General features: G+C 39.5%; 1 protein-coding gene across 1 annotated transcript in view; it reads right to left on the minus strand.

The window, feature by feature from the left end:
* Nucleotides 1-14,059: 14,059 nt before the first annotated feature.
* Nucleotides 14,060-23,278, minus strand: part of LOC109923720 (spermatogenesis-associated protein 7 homolog) — a 53,408-nt gene continuing 44,189 nt past the window's right edge. The window contains exons 10-11 of the mRNA XM_048600174.1: nucleotides 21,143-21,200; nucleotides 14,060-15,209 (exon numbers count right to left, since the gene is read on the minus strand). Coding sequence (XP_048456131.1) covers nucleotides 14,622-15,209; nucleotides 21,143-21,200 — 646 coding nt within the window. The 3' untranslated portion in view covers nucleotides 14,060-14,621. The remainder of the gene's footprint in view (nucleotides 15,210-21,142; nucleotides 21,201-23,278) is intronic.

The following is a 23,278-nucleotide window of genomic DNA, read 5'->3' on the forward strand; positions in this document are numbered from 1 at the left end:
CATTGGAATACCCTGCAACTCACATGCTGCACTTGCTGCATTTTCCAATGATAAAGCCAGTGGTGGTCCCTGTTTGAAGTCCAATTGGGCTTCAGCTAGTAGGCGTGTTAGCACTGTTACATCATTGATCCCACATACCCAACAGTCTCTCAGCATCTCAATAAGAGTTAAACCAAAGTCACATGCCTCTTAATCTTAACACGTAAGGGTTCCCCTGGTTCTCAAATTGCCAAATAAAAAAACGATAGTGACTCTGAATTGGAAGAAGCTTGGGGTTGTAATATTCCTTAACTAAATCCATCAACTTGAGAAAGTGTTAGAAAAAACTGTAGGCCCACAAGCTGTCAAGAGAATTGCTTGTTACTTTTCATCTGCCCAGAAAAAAATGCGTTCTTTTCACATACTGGGCCCAATCTTTGACAGCAGGACCAAAGGGTCAAGCTTCCCAAATAATTGCATGATGCCAGAAATGCTTACCTCAACTCAAACATGACTGTTGCAAACGAAATTCTTCAGGAGTGTGCTTTGTTCTCATCGCCACAGACATAACTCCACAGAGGCCAATATCCCGTCACCAAGTCACTTTTTATTTTTACGTGGAAGGTCTTTGACACTGATCTAGCTTCCTCAGTGTCAGCCCTCAGAGTGTCAGGATATCTGACACTCCGGTTTTTACCTGTCAGCCATGGCTCCCTGATTGGAACAAATTAATGTCCCCCATCAGGGAATTCATATTCTGTGAGGTCCACCTGACTGATCTTGTTACAATTACTATAGTCATTAACCTGTTTGTGGCATTGCTGCGCGTTCTTACAGACCATGGATACAACACTGACATGAGCAGCAACTTTGGACGCGTCTGATATAATCTGGTGCTATTGTTACCTCTGTGAGTCCCAAGGGAAAAAAAATCACCCTCCTATCCGCCACACCATCAACCAGGACCTCCAGGTCTTTGTTGGCAATGCTCGGTGCCATTTTGCCTCTCTCAAAAAAAAGCAACACACAGAAAGCCAATACCTAGATTGTGGCATTGAACGGGTACAGAACTGGGGTTTAAAATGTGGTACCCAAGGAGAGAAGAGCTGAAGGTCTGACATCACCAAACACTTGTGTTGCTGCTGAGCACAAGACTGCATGAGGATGGCATTGTGGATGCAAGTTGCCTACTTGATGAAGTGAACAGTGGAGAATTGCCTGAGAAAATTACCCATACCTCATCAAGGGAAACCCTCCATGAAATTCTCCAAATTGACACAGCCAAAGCTTTTCTTAAACTGCTGTTAAAAAAAAAACTCCTTTGTAGGAGAGAAACCAGACTCACTTTCGACTCAAGTCGGTTCATCTCTGTACTGCCCTAAAATTGATCTATCTAAATTCAAATCAATCCTTGATTATCCAGAACTGAAGACGAGCTAATCACCATCAATGTTTACCCTACCTGTCATAAACTTCACAGTATAAACATCTTATACCATTAATCTTCCAGAGGTTTGCAGTCAACTGCTTTCTGACACATGTTCCGGAAGTTTTTTAAAAAAAAGCCATTTACAAAATAACCAACACATATGTCACTACTTTGAAATTCAAACTCTAAAAATGAAGTTAACATATTGTAAAAATGCACACCTGTCAACATTCAATCTTTATTACTTTGGAACCTTCTTCTGTCTTCTTCACAACTTGCTTTCCTACATGAATTCACAGGCAAATCAGAGTCAATTATTGGAGTCTACTGCATAGACACAAATAGATCTTAAAAGGTGGCTCAGGACTCTATTGGCATCACTCTCCACCAGGAAGTCCTTGAAAACTCTCCTTTCCTCACAAAGCATTTCAGCTCCTCTTAAGGATTTAACTGGATCTTTACAGATATATATCTTTGGATGATACATACATGTTCTTTCTCACTTTAGAAAGTGTGTAACACAATACTGATTACTAGCACTTCAGTGTGGGAATGTTTGGTCAGATTTTGTACAATTTATTCAACTGGTTTGAAGTTTCAAGTAGATCTCAAAGTTTGAAGGAAGAATAGCAAACATAGGAAAAAAATATATATTTCATTACTATACTGTAAATATACAGTCTTAGAACATAGAACATAGAACATAGAACATTACAGCGCAGTACAGGCCCTTCGGCCCTCGATGTTGCGCCGACCTGTGAAACCAATCTGAAGCCCATCTAAACTAAACTATTCCATTATCATCCATATGTTTATCCAATGACCATTTAAATGCCCTTAAAGTGGGCAAGTCTACTATTTTTGCAGGCAGGGCATTCCACGCCCTTACTACTCTCTGAGTAAAGAACCTACCTCTGACATCTGTCCTATATCTATCACCCCTCAATTTAAAGCTATGTCCCCTCGTGCTAGCCATCACCATCCGAGGAACAAGGCTCCCACTGTCCACCCTATCTAATCCTCTGATCATCTTGTATGTCTCTATCAAGTCACCTCTTAACCTTCTTCTCTCTAACGAAAACAGCCTCAAGACCCTCAGCCTTTCCTCATAAGACCTTCCCTCCATACCAGGCAACATCCTGGTAAATCTCCTCTGCACCCTTTCCAATGTTTCCATATCCTTCCTATAATGCGGTGACCAGAACTGTACGCAATACTCCAAGTGCGGCCGCACCAGAGTTTTGTACAGCTGCAACGTGACCTCATGGCTCTGAAACTCAATCCCTCTACCAATAAAACCTAACATACTGTACGCCTTCTTAACAACGCTATCAACCTGGGTGGCAACTTTCAGTGATCTATGCACATGGACACCGAGATCTTTCTGCTCATCCACACTACCAAGAATCTTACCATTAGCCCAGTACTCTGTATTCCTGTCATTCCTTCCAAAGTGAATCACCTCACACTTTTCTGCATTAAACTCCATTTGCCACCTCTCAGCCCAGCTCTGCAGCTTATCTATGTCCCTCTGTAACCTGCAACATCCTTCCGCACTATCCACAACTCCACCGACTTTGGTGTCATCCGCAAATTTACTAACCCATCTTTCTACGCCCTCATCCAGGTCATTTATAAAAATGACAAACAGCAGTGGCCCCAAAACAGATCCTTGAGGTACACCACTAGTAACTGAACTCCAGGATGAACGTTTCCCATCAACCACCACCCTCTGTCTTCTTACAGCTAGCCAATTTCTGATCCAAACCGCTAAATCACCCTCAATCCCATGCCTCCGTATTTTCTGCAATAGCCTACCATGGGGAACCTTATCAAACGCTTTACTGAAATCCAAATACACCACATCAACCGCTTTACCCTCATCCACCTGTTTGGTCACCTTCTCGAAGAACTCAATAAGGTTTGTGAGGCACGACCTACCCTTCACAAAACCGTGTTGACTATCCCTAATCAAATTATTCCTTTCTAGATGATTATAAATCCTATCTCTTATAATCCTTTCCAACACTTTACCCACAACCGAAGTAAGGCTCACTAGTCTATAATTACCAGGGTTGTCTCTACTCCCCTTCTTGAACAAGGGGACAACATTTGCTAGTCTCCAGTCTTCTGGCACTATTCCTGAAGACAATGACGACATAAAGATCAAAGCCAAAGGCTCTGCAATCTCCTCTCTAGCTTCCCAGATAATCCGAGGATAAATCCCATCCGGCCCAGGGGACTTATCTATTTTCACACCTTCCAGAATTGCTAACACCTCCTCCTTATGAACCTCAATCCCGTCTAGTCTAATAGACTGTATCTCAGTATTCTTCTCGACTACATTGTCTTTTTCCTGTGTGAATACTGACGAAAAATATTCATTTAGCACCTCTCCTATCTCTTCGGACTCCACGCACAACTTCCCACTACTGTCCTTGACTGGCCCCAATCTTACTCTAGTCATTCTTTTATTCCTGACATACCTATAGAAAGCTTTAGGGTTTTCCTTGATCCTACCTGCTAAAGACTTCTCATGTCCCCTCCTGGCTCTTCTTAGCTCTCTCTTTAGGTCCTTCCTGGCTAACTTGTAACTCTCAAGCGCCCTCACTGAGCCTTCACGCCTCATCTCTACATAAGCCTCCTTCTTCCTCTTGACAAGAGATTCAACTTCTTTAGTAAACCACGGTTCCCTCGCTTGACCACTTCCTCCCTGCCTGACAGGTACATATTTCTCAAGGACACGCAGTAGCTGTTCCTTGAACAAGCTCCACATTTCAATTGTGCGCAGCCCCTGCAGTTTCCTTCTCCATCCTATGCATCCTAAATCTTGCCTCATCGCCTCATAATTGCTTTTCCCCCAGCTATAACTCTTGCCCTGCGTTATATACCGATCCCTTTCCATCGCTAAAGTAAACGTAACCGAATTGTGGTCACTATCACCAAAGTGCTCTCCTACCTCCAAATCTAACACCTGGCCTGGTTCATTACCCAGTACCAAATCCAATGTGGCCTTGCCTCTTGTTGGCCTATCTACATACTGTGTCAGGAAACCCTCCTGCACACATTGGACAAAAACTGACCCATCTGAAGTACTCGAACTATAGCGTTTCCAGTCAATATTTGGAAAGTTTGATAATGTCATGAACGAAAGATCAAATAAATAATATTTAATATTATATTTGACAATATCACCACTCATTACTGGGGCAGTTAGGTAATTTGCAACCCGAGAGTATACGTCCCAGAGTTTGAATGCAAAATAAGGTATAATAAAAAAAAACACCTCCAACATAACTTTTTTGATTTCTGAAAAAAACAATAAAAATGAGTCACAAGGGAAGGGTTTGACTAATGCTGTTGTGTGAGGTAATGCACTTTGTTAGGAAGAACATTGACAGAACTGAATGTTCATATGTATAGATCATTGAAGGTGGCAAGACAACTGGAGATAGCAGTTATTAAATTACATAGTGTCCTCAGCTTTATTAATAGGCGTATAGAGTACAAGAGAAAGGTGGTGAGGTTGAATTTGTATAAGACACTCGTCAGATCTCAGCTGGAGTATTGTGTCTAGCTCTAGGCACCACATTACTGGAATTGAAAACATTGGAGCGAGTGCAAAGCGATCTACAAGAATGGTTCCAGGAATGAGAAACTCCAGTTTTGAGGATAGATTCAAGAAGTTGGAACTGGTGTCCTTGGAGAGAAGAAGACTGAGAGGAGATTTGATTGAGGTTTTCAAAATCATGACAGTAGATCATGGATAGAGTAGATAGGGTGAAACTGTTCCTGCTGGTAAAGGGAACAAGAACAAGAGGACATAGATTTAAAGTATCTGCAATTGAAGCAATGGTGTGCAAGAAACATCTTTTCCACACAAAAGCAGTTAGGATACAGAATGCATTACATGGAAGTATGATGGAGACAGGTTCAATTGAGGCATTCAGTGGGCATTGGATGATTATTTGGATAGAAATAGTGCGTAAGGGATGTGGAAAAAACAGGAGATTAGCACTAGATAATGATGGTTATTTGAAGAGCTGGTGCATGCACAATGGGCCAAATAGCTGCCTTCTGCACTGTAACAATTCAATGATTCTTTTCAACATTCAGAATGATAATTAAAACTGAGTCAAACTGAAATTGGAAAAAGACAACACCAATTTACACAATCACAGAATCTCACAGTTCAGTACACTATTCAGTAGCCAATTAGTCCCAGTGTTCCTTCCCCATAACCCTGTGCTTATACCCTTTTAACTTTCTTATAGCTCACACTGAATCTGCTTATACCACTCTTTCATGCATTCCAGATCATAACAACCATAGCGAATAAAATGATTTCTCATCTACCCCAGTGTTTTCATAATTACATTTTTTCTTTTTTTCATGAGATGTGAGGGACTATGGCATGTATTGCCCATCTTTAATCACACTTGAGAAAATGCTGATGAGCCACAATCTTGAACTGCTATAGTCCATTTGGTGCAGGTGCACTCTCAGTGATGTTAGGATGGCAGTTCCAAATTTTTGAGCCAGGGACATTGAAGGAACAAGTGTACATTTCATAGGGAAACAGGAACATAGAAACAAGAATATGTAATTCAGCCACCTGAGCCTTTCCCACCACACAATAGGATCATGACCGAACATCTACCTCAGTGCCATTTTCCTGCACTATCTCTATATCCCTTAATGTCATTTATCTCCAGAAATCCATTAATTTCTGTTGTGAACATGCTCAATGATTGAGCTCTCTGGGGTAGAGAATTCCAAAGATTCACCAGCCTCTGAGTGAAGAAACTCCAACTCATCTTGGTCGTAAATGGCCTGTCTTTTTTCCCCGAGATTATGTCAACTGGTTCTAAACTGTAGCCAGTGGAAACATCCTAACTACATTCACCTTGTCATGCTCTATAAGAATTTTACAAATTTTATTGAGGTCACCTCTCATTCTTTGAAACTCGAGAAAACACAGTTCCAGTTTCTACAATGTTTCCACATAAAACAATCCCACCATCTCAAGAATTATTCTGATGAATCTGCCCCTATGGCAAACCTATCCTTCCTTGCATCATATAGTGCAATAGTAATATCCATGCCGCTGGGCCAGAAGGTCTAAGTTCAATTCCCACCTGACCCAGATGTGTATCATAATATGTCCAAAGAGGTTGATTAAAATAACTATCCTTACTTAGATAGGGAGAGCAAAACTGTACACAATACTCCAGGTGTAGCACTCTAACAAGACATTTTTACTTTTGTACTTAAATCTGCTTGAAATGAATGCCAACGAATCTTATGCCTTCCTAATTGTTCTAGCTTTTAGTGACTCATAGACCAGGATACTCAGATCCCTTTGGACAGCTAGGTTAAGATGGTGTATGGTTGGAAGGATGTTGTAGGGGTGGGGTGGGACAAGGCTTCAGTAATCTTACTGCACTTACAATCTCAAATGGTATCGGCATGGCTTAAGTTGCATAATCAGAATAAGGTTCTCTACACTAAAGGATGTGGTAGAGGCCATCCATGGTCCTCCTTGACACAATCCTCAATGTCGCACCGTTTGAGGGACCATACTAAACTGTCACTTGTGTGTGATACAAATGCTGACTGCTCACATTACTAAGAACCTGTTCCTGATATTTTCTACACAAGTTGATTAGAACTGTGACCAATGGGTCCAGCATTAGCAGGGATTATTGTCACTGTAGCCACGGTGCTACAAAGGCGCAGAGAATTTGGGAAGGAACAGATATGCCCTGGACTCACATCAACCTCCAACAGCTGCTGAACAGTCTCAATGTGAAGATGTTTCAACTGAAGATGCCCTCAGGATGGACAGAAGATTCAGAGTGTATTATCTTCAATGCATTGAGGTACATTGCTGCCACAGACTGAAGATATCCTGGGATACTGTCACAAAACTTTGTCAACTGCCGAAGCATGACCTAATATCTGAAGGGGTGATTGGCCATCCTATCCTGATGGCATTAAGATGACAGTGGCACTAAATTTTTATGCAACTGGTTACTTCCAAAGATCAGCTGGAGACCTGTGCAGGATCCTTCAATCCTCAATACATTTGTCAGAAAAGTGGATAAAATCTTATAGTAGAGATTGCCAGTGAAAGAAGATTTTGTTAAAGAGGTACTTATGTGATAAAGATTAATACAGATAAGAGGGATTGTGAAAAATGTGTTGAATGCAAATAATCAATGTACACCAGGCGATGGGGTAAAATGGGATGGATAAAATACAGGGAAAGATCTGCAAAGCCTTTGTTAAGAGATTACAGATTAAATTTTAATTTTTAATGAAAGGATGGGTTTGGGTTGGAAGGGGATACAAGTCTCATGAATTGACTTCCTGATCAAAACCTGCCAGTTCTAGCTTTACCCCAGAAACTTGATGGGTAATTAACTTGATTCAAGGAAGTAGATTGCAACTTCACGTATAATGAGACTATAAGGTACAGGTGTGTGACCACGCTCAGTGCATCATACAATATTCAGTTCTCAGTACAAATAGCATACAGTAACATAAAAAATATAGCATCTTGACAGCAGTTACAACTTTTCCCATTATTCATAATATGAAAAAGAGGAGCTGTTCCTCTTGTAGTACCATTTGACGTAAAACCAACACTTAACATTGTTGCTTACTTATTAAATGGCCACTTTTGATGAAGAGGAAGACATTGACTAAGGGCTGGATTACATAGTCACAGTTGGGTGTGTTTTTGGCAGGCGTAGCATGTAAAATTTCAAATATTATGCAATATCAGAGGGATTAAATGATAGACAGATATTACAGAAATAGAGGTTGCATTCAATGGACGTTAGTAGGTTAAAGTGTGATTTGATCAAAGATTTTAAAATATTAAGGAGAGGAGATATAACAGACATAGAAACAATTTCCAATAGTTACAGAATCTATTAGCATGGCAAACAGTATAAAAGATTACAGCTAGACCTTTCAGGAATGAAATTGAGAAGAATTCCTCATTCATTGTCTGGTAGAATTTTGGATTCCTGTGTTCCTGCTTTCCTAATACTCTGGAAAATATGGCTCCAATTTTTTCTAAAATATCATACACAAAAATAATTGAAAACTGCTTTTAATTTTGCTTATTTATTCTTGTATTGAATAGAGTGCCTTGATCCCTTCCTAGGAAATACAATGGCTCTTACAAACACTTTGAATAGTTTGTGATGTGCATTCCCCGCAAAACACAATGGCAGAAACAAATTACAGCAATGTGTTATGGCTCCAGCTGATTATACTAGTGGTTAAGTCAGATCCCAAAATAAAGGCTAATCAAATCTTTTGCTTTTGTTTAATTAAGTAATATGGCGGTTAGTCACTGAACATATTCACACTAGACTCCAGATATTCTTTAACAACAGCACAGAAGTTTATTACACAAAAGAGGAAAAAAAAACAAATTATATAAATATAGAAGTTAGTTAAAATTATCTTAAAACACACAAAACAAAGTTTAAATGTGTTTCCAAACACTATACAATGTAGAGACTCAAAAGAAACTACATCTCTTTCTCAAATCTAAGTTTCTATTTACTTATTGTAGTTTTTTTGAAATGGACTGTGGCGAAAATCTGACAAGACCTTTGCAAGTCTGCTAACATGAACTTTTCAGAAATCTGAGAACTTAAACCGTCTCAGTTCTAAAAATCTGTAGATTTCTAGCCAAACTCTTCTAGTTCCGAAACTTTACAAATTAACCCTTGTCTGGGGTAATTGGTTCCCCGAACTGCCCAGTACTCCTCGCACAGAGAAACTAAACTTGTTCCTGAGCTCAACTCTGGTATTTTCTGAACTGAATTGAAAGGCTGGCTCTATCCTAGATTCTTTTGAACTAAAAACAAAGCAAGTGACCTTAAATATTTTCCCTAGCTATCACAAACCCAACATTATTCAATTAACCTCGTAGGGATCTGTAGTCATTACCTTTCTAACAAATGCAGGTTTAGATCATCATACTGAAAAGATTTTCTGACTTTTTTACCTGCCTCTATTTTGAAACCAAATTCAAAAACTGTAATTAGCATATATAAATTACGCACTTTCATCACAAATGCCTTTGGCATGCTAGACCATAATTTATGTTCTCCACTAGCTGTTCCTACAAGACGCAATGTCAGTGACCAGCAAAAAGAGAATTTAAAAAATCTAACATATTCTGATACAAACACGTTACAACTTTGAAGGGGCTCACTTTCAAGGTAGAAACACATGAGAGGGTGCATTCTCCTCACTACTAAAACCTCTGACTTTATGAGCAATAGGTCAGGAAATCAATGTAATTATCTTTACAGGTTACTCTTAAGAAGAATCAGGATATGTCAAAATTAATAAAAAGACAAACCACAATTTGGTATTCAAGGGGCTAAACTGAAGATTTGCAGATCTGGTGAATTTTACTTACAAAATAAATCAGTGTTATTGGGAATCATATATACAAAACAATTCTTTTAAGGATTCCAGGTACACACATGTATTTTCATGATAGCTATAGTAACAGCAAATTTTCACTCACAAAAAACTATAAACAGTAACATGAAATTTGTATATGTTGACACACAAAACTTAAATGCAGGTGATCAGGTTTATTTTATTTGAGATGTATATTTCCTGTCATACTTTTGCCAAGGGATATTTATCATTATTTATTTTTAAGGAACTTTTTTGGTTGTAAATGTGTTCAGGGACAGTTCATAGCAATTAAAAAGAGGAATGACTACTTACTTCTTTTGAGATCGTAACTGTAGAGAGAAATTATAATAAAAATAATTCACCTATCATCCATACTTCAAAATTCTGGAAACAAGATTAACATTATCAATAACCAGGCATAAATATTTAAGATAGTAGGAACTGCAGATGCTGGAGAATCCGAGACGACAAGGTGCAGGGATGGATGAACACAGCAGGCCAAGCAGCATCATAGAGGCAGAAAGGCTGACGTTACGTGGAACAATCCCTCTTCCGTACCTGCACCGGCCCTAAACCCCACGTCTTCCTCCGTTACATTGATGACTGTATCGGCGCCGCCACGTGCTCCCACGAGGAGCTTGAACAGTTCATCCACTTCACCAACACCTTCCACCCCAACCTTAAGTTTATTGGACCATCTCTAATACCTTTCTTCCCTTCCTGGAGCTCTCTGTCTCCATCTCGGGCAACCACCTAGAAACCGATATTCATTTCAAGCCCACCGACTCCCACAGCTACCTAGAATACTCCTCCTCCCACCCACCTTCCTGCAAAAATGCTATCCCCTATTCCCAACTCCTTCGCCTCCGCCGCATCTGCTCCCAGGATGAGGCATTCCACTCCCGTACATCTCAGTTGTCCTCGTTTTTCAAGGACTGTAACTTCCCCCCCTCAGTGGTCGAGAACGCCCTCAACCGTGTCTCCCACATCTCCCACAACTCATCCCTCACACCCCGTCCACGCAATAAGAACCAAAAAAGAATCCCCCTCGTCCTCACGTACCACCCCACCAACCTCCGGATCCAAAGCATCATCCTCCGACACTTCCGCCATCTGCAATCCGACCCCACCACCAAAGACATCTTTCCCTCCCCACTCTTATCTGCTTTCCGGAGGGACCACTCTCTCCGTGACTCCCTTGTCCGCTCCACACTCCCCTCCAGCCGCACCACACTCGGCACTTTTCCCTGCAACCGCAGGAAGTGCTACACCTGCCCCCATACCTCCTCCCTCACCCCCATCCCAGGCCCCAAGAAGACTTTCCACATCAAGCAGATGTTCACCTGCACATCTGCCAATGTGGTATACTGCATCTGCTGTACCTGGTGTGGCCTCCTCTACATCGGGGAAACCAAGCGGAGGCTCGGGGACCGCTTTGCAGAACACCTACGCTCGGTTCGCAATAAACAACTGCACCTCCCAGTCGCGAACCATTTCAACTCCCCCTCCCATTCCTCAGACGACATGTCCATCCTGGGCCTCCTGCAGTGCCACAACGATGCCACCCGAAGGTTGCAGGAACAGCAACTCATATTCCGCTTGAGAACCCTGCAGCCCAATGGTATCAATGTGGATTTCACAAGCTTCAAAATCTCCCCTCCCCCTACCGCATCCCAAAACCAGTCCAGCTCGTCCCCGCCTCCCTAACCTGTTCTTCCTCCCACCTATCCCCTCCTCCCACCTCAAGCCGCACCCCCATCTCCTACCAACTAACCTCATCCCGCCCCCTTGACCTGTCCGTCCTCCCTGGACTGACCTATCCCCTCCCTAACTCCCCACCTACACTCACCTTTACTGGCCCCATCCCCGCCTCTTCAACCTGTTTGTTTCCTCTCCACCTATCCTCTCCTCTATCCATCTTCTATCCACCTCCCACTCTCTCCCTATTTATTTCAGAACCACCTTCCCCTCCCCCTTTTCTGATGAAGGGTCTAGGCCCGAAACGTCAGCCTTTCTGCTCCTATGATGCTGCTTGGCTTGCTGTGTTCATCCAGCCCTGCACCTTGTTGTCTCATAAATATTTAAGGATATTTATTAAATTGTCATGTCTTTGGATGTATTTTTCAATGTGTGAAAAGGGAAAAAAGCCATGATCATTCATCAAAATTTAACAGATCAGATGTATAAGAATCAAATGCTGAGTAAAGTAGATTTATTACAAAATCAGCAAAGTAAATCTAACACACCATTGTGGTAATTTTCAAGTTCTGACATTAGCCTCTCTTGACTGATATTTTCAATTGTTGAATAAAAACCACTTTTCCGAATGGTACTCATTCTTAATAAGGACTAGATTGGGACTTCCCAAATATTTTAATATTAAAATATTGAAAGAGTTAGTCACATTTATAGACTTAATATTTTGTGTTAAGGTCTGGAGATGTCTCAATCAGCATTAAAAATATTATTGGTTTACTATCTTAGATGAAAGTTATTTTCATTTTACATATTTTTCATTGATATGCTCAAGTTACAATGGCTAACAAATGATGTGAGAATGCTATGTAAAATTTGCATATTGGTACAAAAAATTAGAAAATGTTCCTCTCGTGTAATGTATGCAAATTGGAATATATTAAATTTGGACAATATTAGAAGGGAATTACATTCTTTTGAATTGCTGCATAATCAAAACTAAATACAACTAAATGCTTGTACACTTATTAACACTGATTAGCCACCCTTGCCACTCTTCCTTTGATTCACAAATTTGATTTTGAGACCTCCTGAAGTAAATGTTCTCTGTAGAATTTCCTCTTCTGCACCATCGCAAGCTTCGATCAGCTGTCATCATCAATGGAAAAACTGCCCATTGTGGATGACTTTTATGAAATCAGGGAATGATATATTCCAGAAGGAGGCCATTCAGCCTACTGTGTCCGTGCCAGTTCTTTCAAGGAACACTCTAATTAGTCCTTACTCGTTACCCATATCCTGGCAGTGTTTCTTTCTCATGTATTTATCCTATGCACTTTGAATTCTGCTACAGACTCAGCATCCACTGCCCTTTCAAACAGTGCATTCTAAATTATAACTTCTGTACTCAGCACATAGAAAATGCTTACTTCGTCTCTGATTCTTTTGCTGATACTTCAAATCTGTTCCATTTCATAATTGATCCTTAAGCTACTGGAAACAGTTTGTCCTCATGTACCATAGCTAAACCAGACAAAATTTAGTAACCTATATCAAACTGACTCTCTCCATTTCTGATGAAGGGTCTAGGCCCGAAACGTCAGCCTTCCTGCTCCTATGCTGCTGCTTGGCATGCTGTGTTCATCCAGCTCTACACCTTGTTGTCTCAGATTTTCCAGCAATCTGCAGTTCCTACTATCTCTGACTCTCTCCTTTCTCAGATTTAAGGCAATTTGTCAACATAATTGTAATTCCCACAACCTTTCCAGTAAATTTCTTCTCTACCCTTTCAAAGCCTTACCAACCTTTCTAATGTGTGATGTCCAAAATTTGACACATTGTTCCAATTGGGGTGAAAGTAGTGTTCATGTTGTCATAGAAGAAACTCTACATGGTATTTGTTCCTAACATAGCTTAAAACAATTCTTCATCAAAAAAAATTCAGCAAAAGAAATTATTAATGGATGCCAGTTACTGTATGATTATCTCCCATATTTGAGCGTTCAGTGAAATGTATCCCCTTGTTCTGAAAGGACAAGAATAAAATAACTGGATGGATTGTGCACACTATAATTTTGTAACAATTTACTTTGTATTATGGCTGTATATAAATATCATTATTGGGGAGGCAATGGCATAGTGGTATTATCGCTGGACTGTTAATCCAGAGACCCAGATAACGTTCTGGGGACCCAGGTTCAAATCCTGCCATGGCGGATGGTGGAATTTGAATTCAATAAATATCTGGAATTAAGAATAAAATGATGACCGTGAATCCAATGTCGATTGTTGGAAAAACCCATCTGATTCACTAATGTCCTTTAGGGAAGGAAACTGCAATCCTTACCTGGTCTGGGACTACACGTGACTCCAGAACTGCAGCAATGTGGTTGACTCTTAACTGCCCTCTGAGCAATTAGGAATGGGCAATAAATGTTACCTAGCCAGCGACGCCCTCATCCCGTGAAAGAGAAAAGAAAAAAAAAAATTGTTGGCTTACCTCATTATAAAGTATTGAAGTTAAATCTAATTAGTATACCAATATACTGCATTGCAGAATAGGACACTCTAGGTTTGCATCTGGGCTTTTACATGCCAGTTCCTGATTTCAGCAAGTCTGCAAGGCAGAGTTGGCGAATATGAATGGCCTTCACACTCTTCTTGACAGCTGCTTATAGAGAAACAGTATTTGTACAGCTCTGACAAAAATAAAATAGATCTGTGCAAGAATCAGGAAAATGAGAGAGGTATCTTTTGTAATGCAGCAGTTACTTATAATAAACTTAGATTTTTGACTCATTTACACAAGGTTAAAGTAATGTGTACTGCCTTCATAACTGTAGTAAAATATACACTAGAGCTCAAAAATGCAGCACATAATATGCACAGTGCAGAGAAGCATAGATTGTTCAGGGAAAATACCCAAAAACGTTTCTGGTGCAAACTTTGTTGTGGTCAATCGCCAACTCAGTGACAAGAACAGGCTTACATCACAAAGATCTAGAATTCTGTTATGATCCATGATTGTTAGCTGTCTAATTGCTGAGAATTGCAAGCACTACAAATTAATGCCATCATCAGAAGCTTTTTCTGGATCTTTACTTAATGCAAATCTACTCTGATCATCTTCAAGTTCACAGTTTTCCTTAACGTCAACAGTATGAAGAGACACCACAAGATTATCAACGTCTGTCAGTACTGTTGTGCCATCAGAATCAGTGCAACACTCAGTGGGATCATATGGATGGTCCACAGACTGAAAACGATCAGGGTTTTCTTCACTATTTGAAAACAGGCAATGATCTTGTTCTGTGTGCAGAACATCCTGGATATGCTCTCCACCAACAGCATCAGGATGTGTGGTTCCAGCAACGCTATGGTCGTAACAAACACTTGCACTAGAATTTCCAAGCAGTCTATGATTCCATGATCCTTCGTTTTCATTGTCAATTGAAAGGTTTGCAGTACTGCCAGTATATTCCTTCCAATTATGGGCAAACCTACGATTTTCCAAAGAATCAGGGTTTTTTAATTCTAACATTTTAGTATTTGTTAATATAGTTTCACAACCACTGGTCCTCCATTCTTTTTCTGGTTTAAAGCCCAAATCTTCTTTTAACTCATCCAGCATATGACGTAACTTCTGCTGCAAATTAAGACAAAGAAGTACATTGTCAATTTTAGTATTGAAAAGGTTTTAGATATGTATAATTTAGCAAAATAAGCAGGTTACCAGCTCTATGGGGTGGGATTTTATTGGGTGGACAACTCTGGAATCAAAAAAAAAATCCCCAGTAATTTCTGTTCTTGACGCTGGTATTAATCCTACCTCAGCTGTTTGGAGAGTGACAGTAAGATTTTATATCAATTTTTCAGCTGAGTTGCTGCCAAGTTCCTGACCCCCAAGAGCTGCCAGTCAATCAGAAGGCTCGCAGCTCCTCAGTCTCAGTTGTATCATTAGGAGCTGTGAGGTAAATGGGGTCAGAGGACCCTGTGCTCAGATAATGAGGTCTCAGCAAGGATGTGCAATGTGTGGTGATGACAGAGAGTCATATTACCATGGGAGCAACAATTGCCAATGGAGATCTCTCTCTGAGCCAGAAAATGCCAAATTAGGAGGCAACAGTCCCAGTCCTAAACTTGTAGGCAGACTACCAGATTTTAACAGGCAGCTTACAAATATGGTAGAGCGCTTACCGGCTGCAGCAAAAAAGCCAGCAATGATAGGACAGGTCCTTAATTGGCCACAAACACAATTGGTCATTAAGAAGGAATGCCATTCTTTATGTTGTCTGCTGCTAACAGCATGTTAGGGCAACAGAAAGTTGAGGGACATGCAGACGTGCATCCCCTCCCAATTTTTTGGCCTTGCCTCCCCCGACATTGCTGGTTTCATAAGACAGCCCACTGACTGAGCAGATACAGGAATAAAAATAAGTATGTTAAATGTTCTTTGACTAATTCCAGCAAATATAATTTCTAGATTATTACAAGATACAAGATCTATTACAAGATACTACTGCTCAGAAAATAAAATTGTAATTTCAATTTGTTTGCAAGCCTTCATGATAGTTATTAAGAGGCATTATGAAGTACTGCAAATATACATCTTTAAGAAAATTCAACAGTGAAAGTTTTTTTTAATGAAAATAATTCCAATGTCATAAATTTACATTCATATATCCAAAATCTAAGTTGGTTTCAATGTGGAAAAATAAAAGAAAATGCCACAAAACATTGGATAAATGATCTTTGAGTCCTGGCATGTATAAAATATGTGATGTAAATTTAGTCATTCAGTAATGGCTTAAGTTCATGAAATTTTGCATTAGGGTTGGGTTACATTAACAAATGAGCAATTGCATTCCATTTCAGGTTTCATAGAATCAGCTTGGAACATTGAGAACGTTCGAGCTTAGCCTTAAAATCTGAATTTCCTTAATATTTTGAACTGGAAATTGGAGTTATGTCATTTCAGAACCATTCATTTGATGCAAATGTTCAGTACATGAAAAGAACAAAGCAAAATATAGGTATGACTAAAGTAAATTGTGCATTGTGAAGAAAAGATCTGATCTTCCCTTATGTTCTGCTGTAAATGGTAGCCATGATGTGGAGGTGCTGGTGTTGGACTGGGGTGGACAAGGTCAAAAATTACACGACACTAGGTTATAGTCCAGCAGGTTTATTTGAAAACACAAGCTTTCGGAGCCTTGCTCCTTCTTCAGGTGTACGTGAGAGAGGTGGCATCAGACACAGAATTTTTACGCGCAAGATTGAAGGGTCATAGAACTGATGCAAATGTATTGAACAAACCTAAGGTGGCTGTTAAATCTTTAATCAGTTAGAAAGAAGATGCAGGTTTTGATTGATTAATATGCAAATTCCAGAATCTCGTTCAAGTCAATAAAGATAACTAAAGATTATATGCGATTGGCACTTAAGGATATCCTCAAAGCACCCCTGAAGTGGTCAAACCTCCCTGACAACTCATGGGAGTCCCTAGCTTGTGATTAACTAAAATGAAGGCAGTTTCACTCAAAATGTTAACTCTGTTTTCTCTCCACAGATAGATTCATAGAGTCATACAGCATGGAAACAGACCCTTTGGTCCACTCCGTCCATGCTGAACATAATCCCAAACTAGTCTAGTCCCACCTGCCCAATCCTGGGCCATATTCCTCCAAACCGTTCCTATTCATGTATCCATCCAAATGTCTCTTAAACATTGCAACTGTACCACCACTTCATCAGGAAGTTCATTCCACACGTGAGCCACCCTCTGTGTAAAGAATTTGCGTCTTACGTCTTTTTTAAATTTCTCTCCTCTCACCTTAAAAATGTGTCGCCGAGTCTTGAAATTCCTCAAGTTAGGGAAAAGACAACTATAATCAACTCTATCTACACCTTTCATTATTTTAAAAACTTCTTTCAGGTCACATTTCAACCTCTGATGCTCCCGTGAAAAAAGTCCCAGCCTATCCAGCCTTTCTTTATAACTTAAATCTTCAATACTCGGCAACGTTGTGGTAAATCTCTTCTGAACCCTCTCCAACTTGATAATATCCTTCCTATTCCAGATGTGACCTCGCCAATATCCCGTACAACCTCAACATAACATCCCAACTCCTATACTCAAAGCACTGAGCAATGATGGTACCCATGCCAAACACCCTTTTTAACCACCTCGTCTAAATGAGATGCAAACTTTAAAGAATTATGTGTCTGCACTCCTAGATCCCTCTGTTCTACAACATTACCCGAGGTCCTACAATTAATTGTATAAACCCCACCTTTGTTTGTTGTACTAAAATGCATTACCTCACATTTATCCACATTGAACTCCATCTGCGATTTTTCAGCCCATTGACCCATTTGATCAAGATCCCTTTGTAATCTTAGAAAACCTTCTTCACTGTCTACAATGCCACCAATTTTGGTGTCATCCACAAACTTACTAACCAACACTTCTATATTCTCATCCAAATCATTTATATAAATAACAAACAAAAGAGGACCGAGATTAGATCCCTGCAGAACACTGCTGATCACAGGCCAAACCTGCTGAGCTTCTCCAGCATGTTCTGTTTTTGTTAAGGTTTCTTTGGAAAGGCACTAATCACATTGAGAGAATTTCAGGAATGTGCAGAGTTGAAGTTGAGACATTGGAGAAAGTACAAAGACCACTCAAAAGCATAACTACCTGACCATCCAACCACCATCTGTCCAGCACATGGCAGAGTGTACAGATGCACATTGGACTTATCGAACATCTCAGAACTCATCGAACAGGAACCGAAGCAAGTTATTAGTGATCCTGAGGTGCTGCCTAAATATTAGAAGATGGGCATTGTGGTCACCTTGTGTCATCTGGCAATGTCTACTGAAGGCTATTGCTGACTAGTATGTGGCCTAGAATTATTGCTGTTGCTTAATCACTTGTTACTTTTGGAGCATATCTAGTGATGTCATCTTGCCATAATTATTCAGATGACACCAGGACCAATTTCTATCAATCTTTGGCCCCTTTTGCTTGGATGCATGCTGACCCTGGGCTAAAAATGGGTTGGCTTAAATTTCTACTCTACTACATTTTATTTCAGACCATTCTGAGCAACTCCTACTGTTTGGCCAGTTTACACCTGGTTCTGTCATATTGTGTATGTGGTTCACAATCTCCAATGGGCTGCTGTCCCTTGTCAGACTCTAAATTTTCCACTTCAGCACATAGTCCATACTAGATTTAGTGATGTGTAATAAAACAGAATTAATTCATAATCTGATGGTAATGAAACACCTTAGAAATAGTAAATATACCACAGCTCATATTATATTTGAAAGGGTGCAAGCTGAATCACACAGTAGGGCTTGAAAATTTAAGGAAGGCAAATTTCAAAGGAATGAGGAATAAATTGACCATAATAATCTATCTTAACTGTTAACTTTAGGCAAAACTATAGACAAACTTTAGGATGTATTCAAAAAAGTATGTAGCATTTCCTCCAAATGCTCCGTTTCCTCCCACAGTCCAAAGATGTGCAGGTTAAGGGAACTGTCCATGCTAAATTGTCCTACCTGTTCAAGGATGTGCAGGCTAGGTGGATTAGCCATTGAAAATGCAGGGTTACAGGGATGGGGGGACAGTGAGATGCTCTTTGGAGGGTCATTGTGGATTCAATTAGACAGAATGGCTTTTTTCCCCACAGTGTGGGAATTCTATGAATTTAGACTCTGATCTTTCCTATTCTTCCTTTATCTGGCCTAGTCTAAACTGTGTGGAGACAACCCAGGGTAGTGCTTTTGGCACACATGTTCAAATCCTATCACAGCTGATGAAATTTGAATTCAATCCATTCACTAAATCTGAAACTAAAAGCTAGCAACGGTGGTCATAAAACCCCAGCTGGTTTACTAATATCCTTTTAGTGATATGCACATTCTAAAAAAGAATACTTTTAAAAATCCTAACATCATCCCAGACATTCATAGTTTCCATAACTTACGATGAGAGTCAAAAACCTATTCTTCTCTAATTAACTTTTCCTGTAAATGAGAGATTACATTTAAGTCATAGCTTTTGCATAAATATGCTTTTGCAAGCCCCAGAGTATGTTTCTGTTAAGGACGAAGAATAAGGCACTGAGCAAAATAAGTAATCGTTGGAATGTGATGTTATAAATTATAAAGCATTTATGTTCTGTAATGTAATTGCTCTTTAAAAAAAAAGTTTGTGTAAAGTATCTAAATTAAGATTTGAAACATTAAGCAATTAGTTATTGTGCATTGAAATTTTAAGTGAGCTTGAAGAATTAAGGTATGCATCTGTGGATAGACCTGTAGAAACATCTATATCAATTGGACTTCAATGACTCAACATTTGGGTAGTCATCTAACACTGTGAATATAGTTACCAAAATTTTTTCAACATTTTCCATAGTCTCAAACTACCTTTTCTGTCAGTCCAAAACACATTATTATGCCATAAATATCTGGCTATGTAGAAGCTTGCTGAATAAAGGTCCACAGCTAAGATGATTGTTATGCAGTTGAACAGTTGATCAGAATAATGCCATAATGGCTGATTGCACAGTATTCCACTCACATGGGCTCACGGGAAATCTGCTCAAATTGGTGGAAGATAACACAGTGCAGAGCTGGAGGAACGCAGCAGGCTAGGCAGCATCAGAGGAGCAGGATATCTGACGTTTCGGGTCAGGACCCTTCTTCTGACACTGTGTTATCTCTGACTCCAGCATCCGCAGTTCTTACTATCTCAAATTGGTGGAAATTGTTTTTTAAAGGTTGGAAAAGGTTAAAAAAAAGTGTAGAGCTTATAAAGATTCTTCCAGAGAAGGGAGAAGTGAGGATGCAGACAGACTTAGTGTACAAAGATTTTAAAGGCAATATGCCTAGTAAAGAAAGATAACGGAGATTAGCAAAGAGATGATGCAAGTGTATGATTTGGCAAAAGCTAGGATACAAACAGCAGAATTTGAGTTTGGGCAATAAGCTTGGAAGGTCAGCAAAGAAAAATATAAAAGAAATCAAACCAAAATGTAAAAAAGGCTTGATAACTGCAGGTACTTGTGCGTTGGTTTAAGTCACTTGGCTGGACAGCTGGTTTGCAAAGTAGAGTTACACCAACAATGTGGGTTCAATTCCTGCACTGGCTGAGGTTACCACGAAGGATTCTCCTTCTCAACCTCTCCCCTTGCCTGAGGTGTGGTGACATTCGGGTTCAAATATCACTGTTGTCTCTCTCTAATGACAGAGCAGCCCTATGTTTTGGTAAGATTGTGGCAACATTACCCACCCTTTGTCAACTTGCGACTGAGTATCAATGAAAACATGAGTTGAATAGCCTGCTGTCAAATTGTCACCGATCACATGTGAGTGATGTTTATTCTGTTGAATACAGAGAGTAAATAATGGCCTCGTATCCTAGGATTGACTTAATATTAACAGCTATAGAGGAAGAAGGAAGAAATAAACCTTCATATGGAGACAAAAAATGTTTTGCCCTTTGATAAAACATTATTGTGTGTTTTAAAAATATTGACACCTGAGGTATATACTCACTTCATTTAGTCGATGTCTATTTTCTTCTATGCGCCGTTCAAATATTCTTTCCAAAACACTGAATGAATGATGAAAATATCTTTGTTAACTCAGATCTGTGCTTTATCACCACCAAAAGTCAGTTTGAACTTTATTTACAGCATTTTAGGTTAAAAGATTATAATGAGCGATTTCAGCATTGGATTTTTGTTTAAAAATATTAAACTAGCTGAAGTAGGTGGAAAACATTCATTACTTTCCTAACTGTTTTAATATCAATGCTGAATTTTTTCTTTATTCAATTACAGGAAGTGGGTGTCGCTGGCTAGGCCATCCCTAATTGCCCAGAGGGCAGCTGAAAATCAACCACATCGCTGTGGGTCTGGAGTCACAGACAGACCAGGTAAGGATAATAGTTTTCTTCCCAACCAGATAGATTTTTCCTGACAGTCGACTTAGGCTTGCTTCACGGTCATCATTAGACACTTAATTTCACATTTTCATTGAATTCAAATACCAGCATCTGCCATGACAGGATTCAAACCCAATTACCAGAACATTATCTGGGTCTCCAGATTAATAGTCTAGCGATAAAATCACAAGGCCTTTGCCTCTCCAATGTACACATTGGACATTTTACAAGGAAGCTTCCAGGAATGCTATTGAAACAAAGCTATGTCTTATTAGTCTGATCATTCATTGATCAACAGTGCAGTACTTTTCACTTGATAGTTGCCAGAAATGCTGGAATGCATGAGTTTTTGTGTCTACTAATGTTGGTGCCACATTGGCTTTGGCAATGCAGCTAGCTTTAAGTTCAAAGGGTTCCATCACCAGGTATCCAACGTGCCTATCTTATTCAGCTTATCTCTTTAGAAATGGAATTGTGGTCTCATGATTATGTTCCCTGTAAAACCTTACTGCTGTGTATTGCCGTATTTCCAATACTTCGTACTTTAAATTTTTTTGTGTAGCTACACACATATAATACTTCTCATGCGCAGTATCTTCCAGGCTTTTGTATGGCTATGCACACGCATATATTAGTTAAACACTGCTTATAATAAAAATTGGAGCACAATTGATGTTTTAGGCTTCATTCTGTTCCATTAACAAGGCAAGTGTTGTGAATCCCAAAGGAGCACTCTGCTTTTCTGGGAACCACAGAAATAATCTGGGGTTGCTGTCACTTAAACAGCCTTGTCCTCCACCATCACAACAATTCAACCTCTTTTCCCATCTCTGTAATGTGCCTTCCAATTTATGAAATGATAAACATAAATTACCTGATTGTATTCCTGTATCTTCCAATGTATTTAAGAATAAACACTATACAGAACTGAAACAGAGTAACTCAGTTCACTACCAAAGGTCACATATTTGTTATCTCCTCTTATTGCAGATAACCTTGTCAGATTAAAAAAAAAGTGGAATATTTCCTTCCACTATTTTCCATTTGGGATATTTTATATGTTTATCAACCTCTGCATGAACTGGTTATGCATCTACTTTACTAATGTTCTGGATCTTATGTTAATATTGTACATCTTTAATTTATTGATTCCCTGGAATAACTTCAATACTTCAGTCAGATGTTCTCAGTTGCATTTTATCAAAAGTATAAGTCCTGAGAACTGTTAAGTGTTTCCTCACGGTAGATATGACAGAGCTACTTAATTGGCGTTAGTCCACTCTTATAGGTATTGATGTCTTTTCTAATACAACACCAAAACTGTACATTATACAATCTAGCTGTCAGTTCAATCCATAGTGAAGAAGTGCTCCGTAGTTGGTGTGCTTTATTTTGGTTCTGTCAACTGAATGTTAAAGATGCCATTGCACTCACCTCTCTTTTCATTCAATTTGAGGTATATTGATACATGAAGAATAGCTCTGACCTTCATTTACCCAGGGAAAAGGAGATGGTGGTGCAGTGGGTATATCATTGGACTAATATTCACATAAAACCTGGAACTGTAAGCTAGTATCAGTAACAGTGACCATTAAAGTATCAATTGTTTTAAAAATCAATCTAGGTCACTAATGCCCTTTGGGGAGAAAAATCATCCCTTCTTAAATGGTTTGGCCTACATGTGACTCTATATCCACACCAATGTGACTGACTGTTGACTGTAGACTGTATAACAGGCTACCAAA

The sequence above is a fragment of the Rhincodon typus genome, chromosome 8 (assembly GCF_021869965.1).
Source record: "Rhincodon typus isolate 14 chromosome 8, sRhiTyp1.1, whole genome shotgun sequence".
Taxonomy (NCBI): domain Eukaryota; kingdom Metazoa; phylum Chordata; class Chondrichthyes; order Orectolobiformes; family Rhincodontidae; genus Rhincodon; species Rhincodon typus.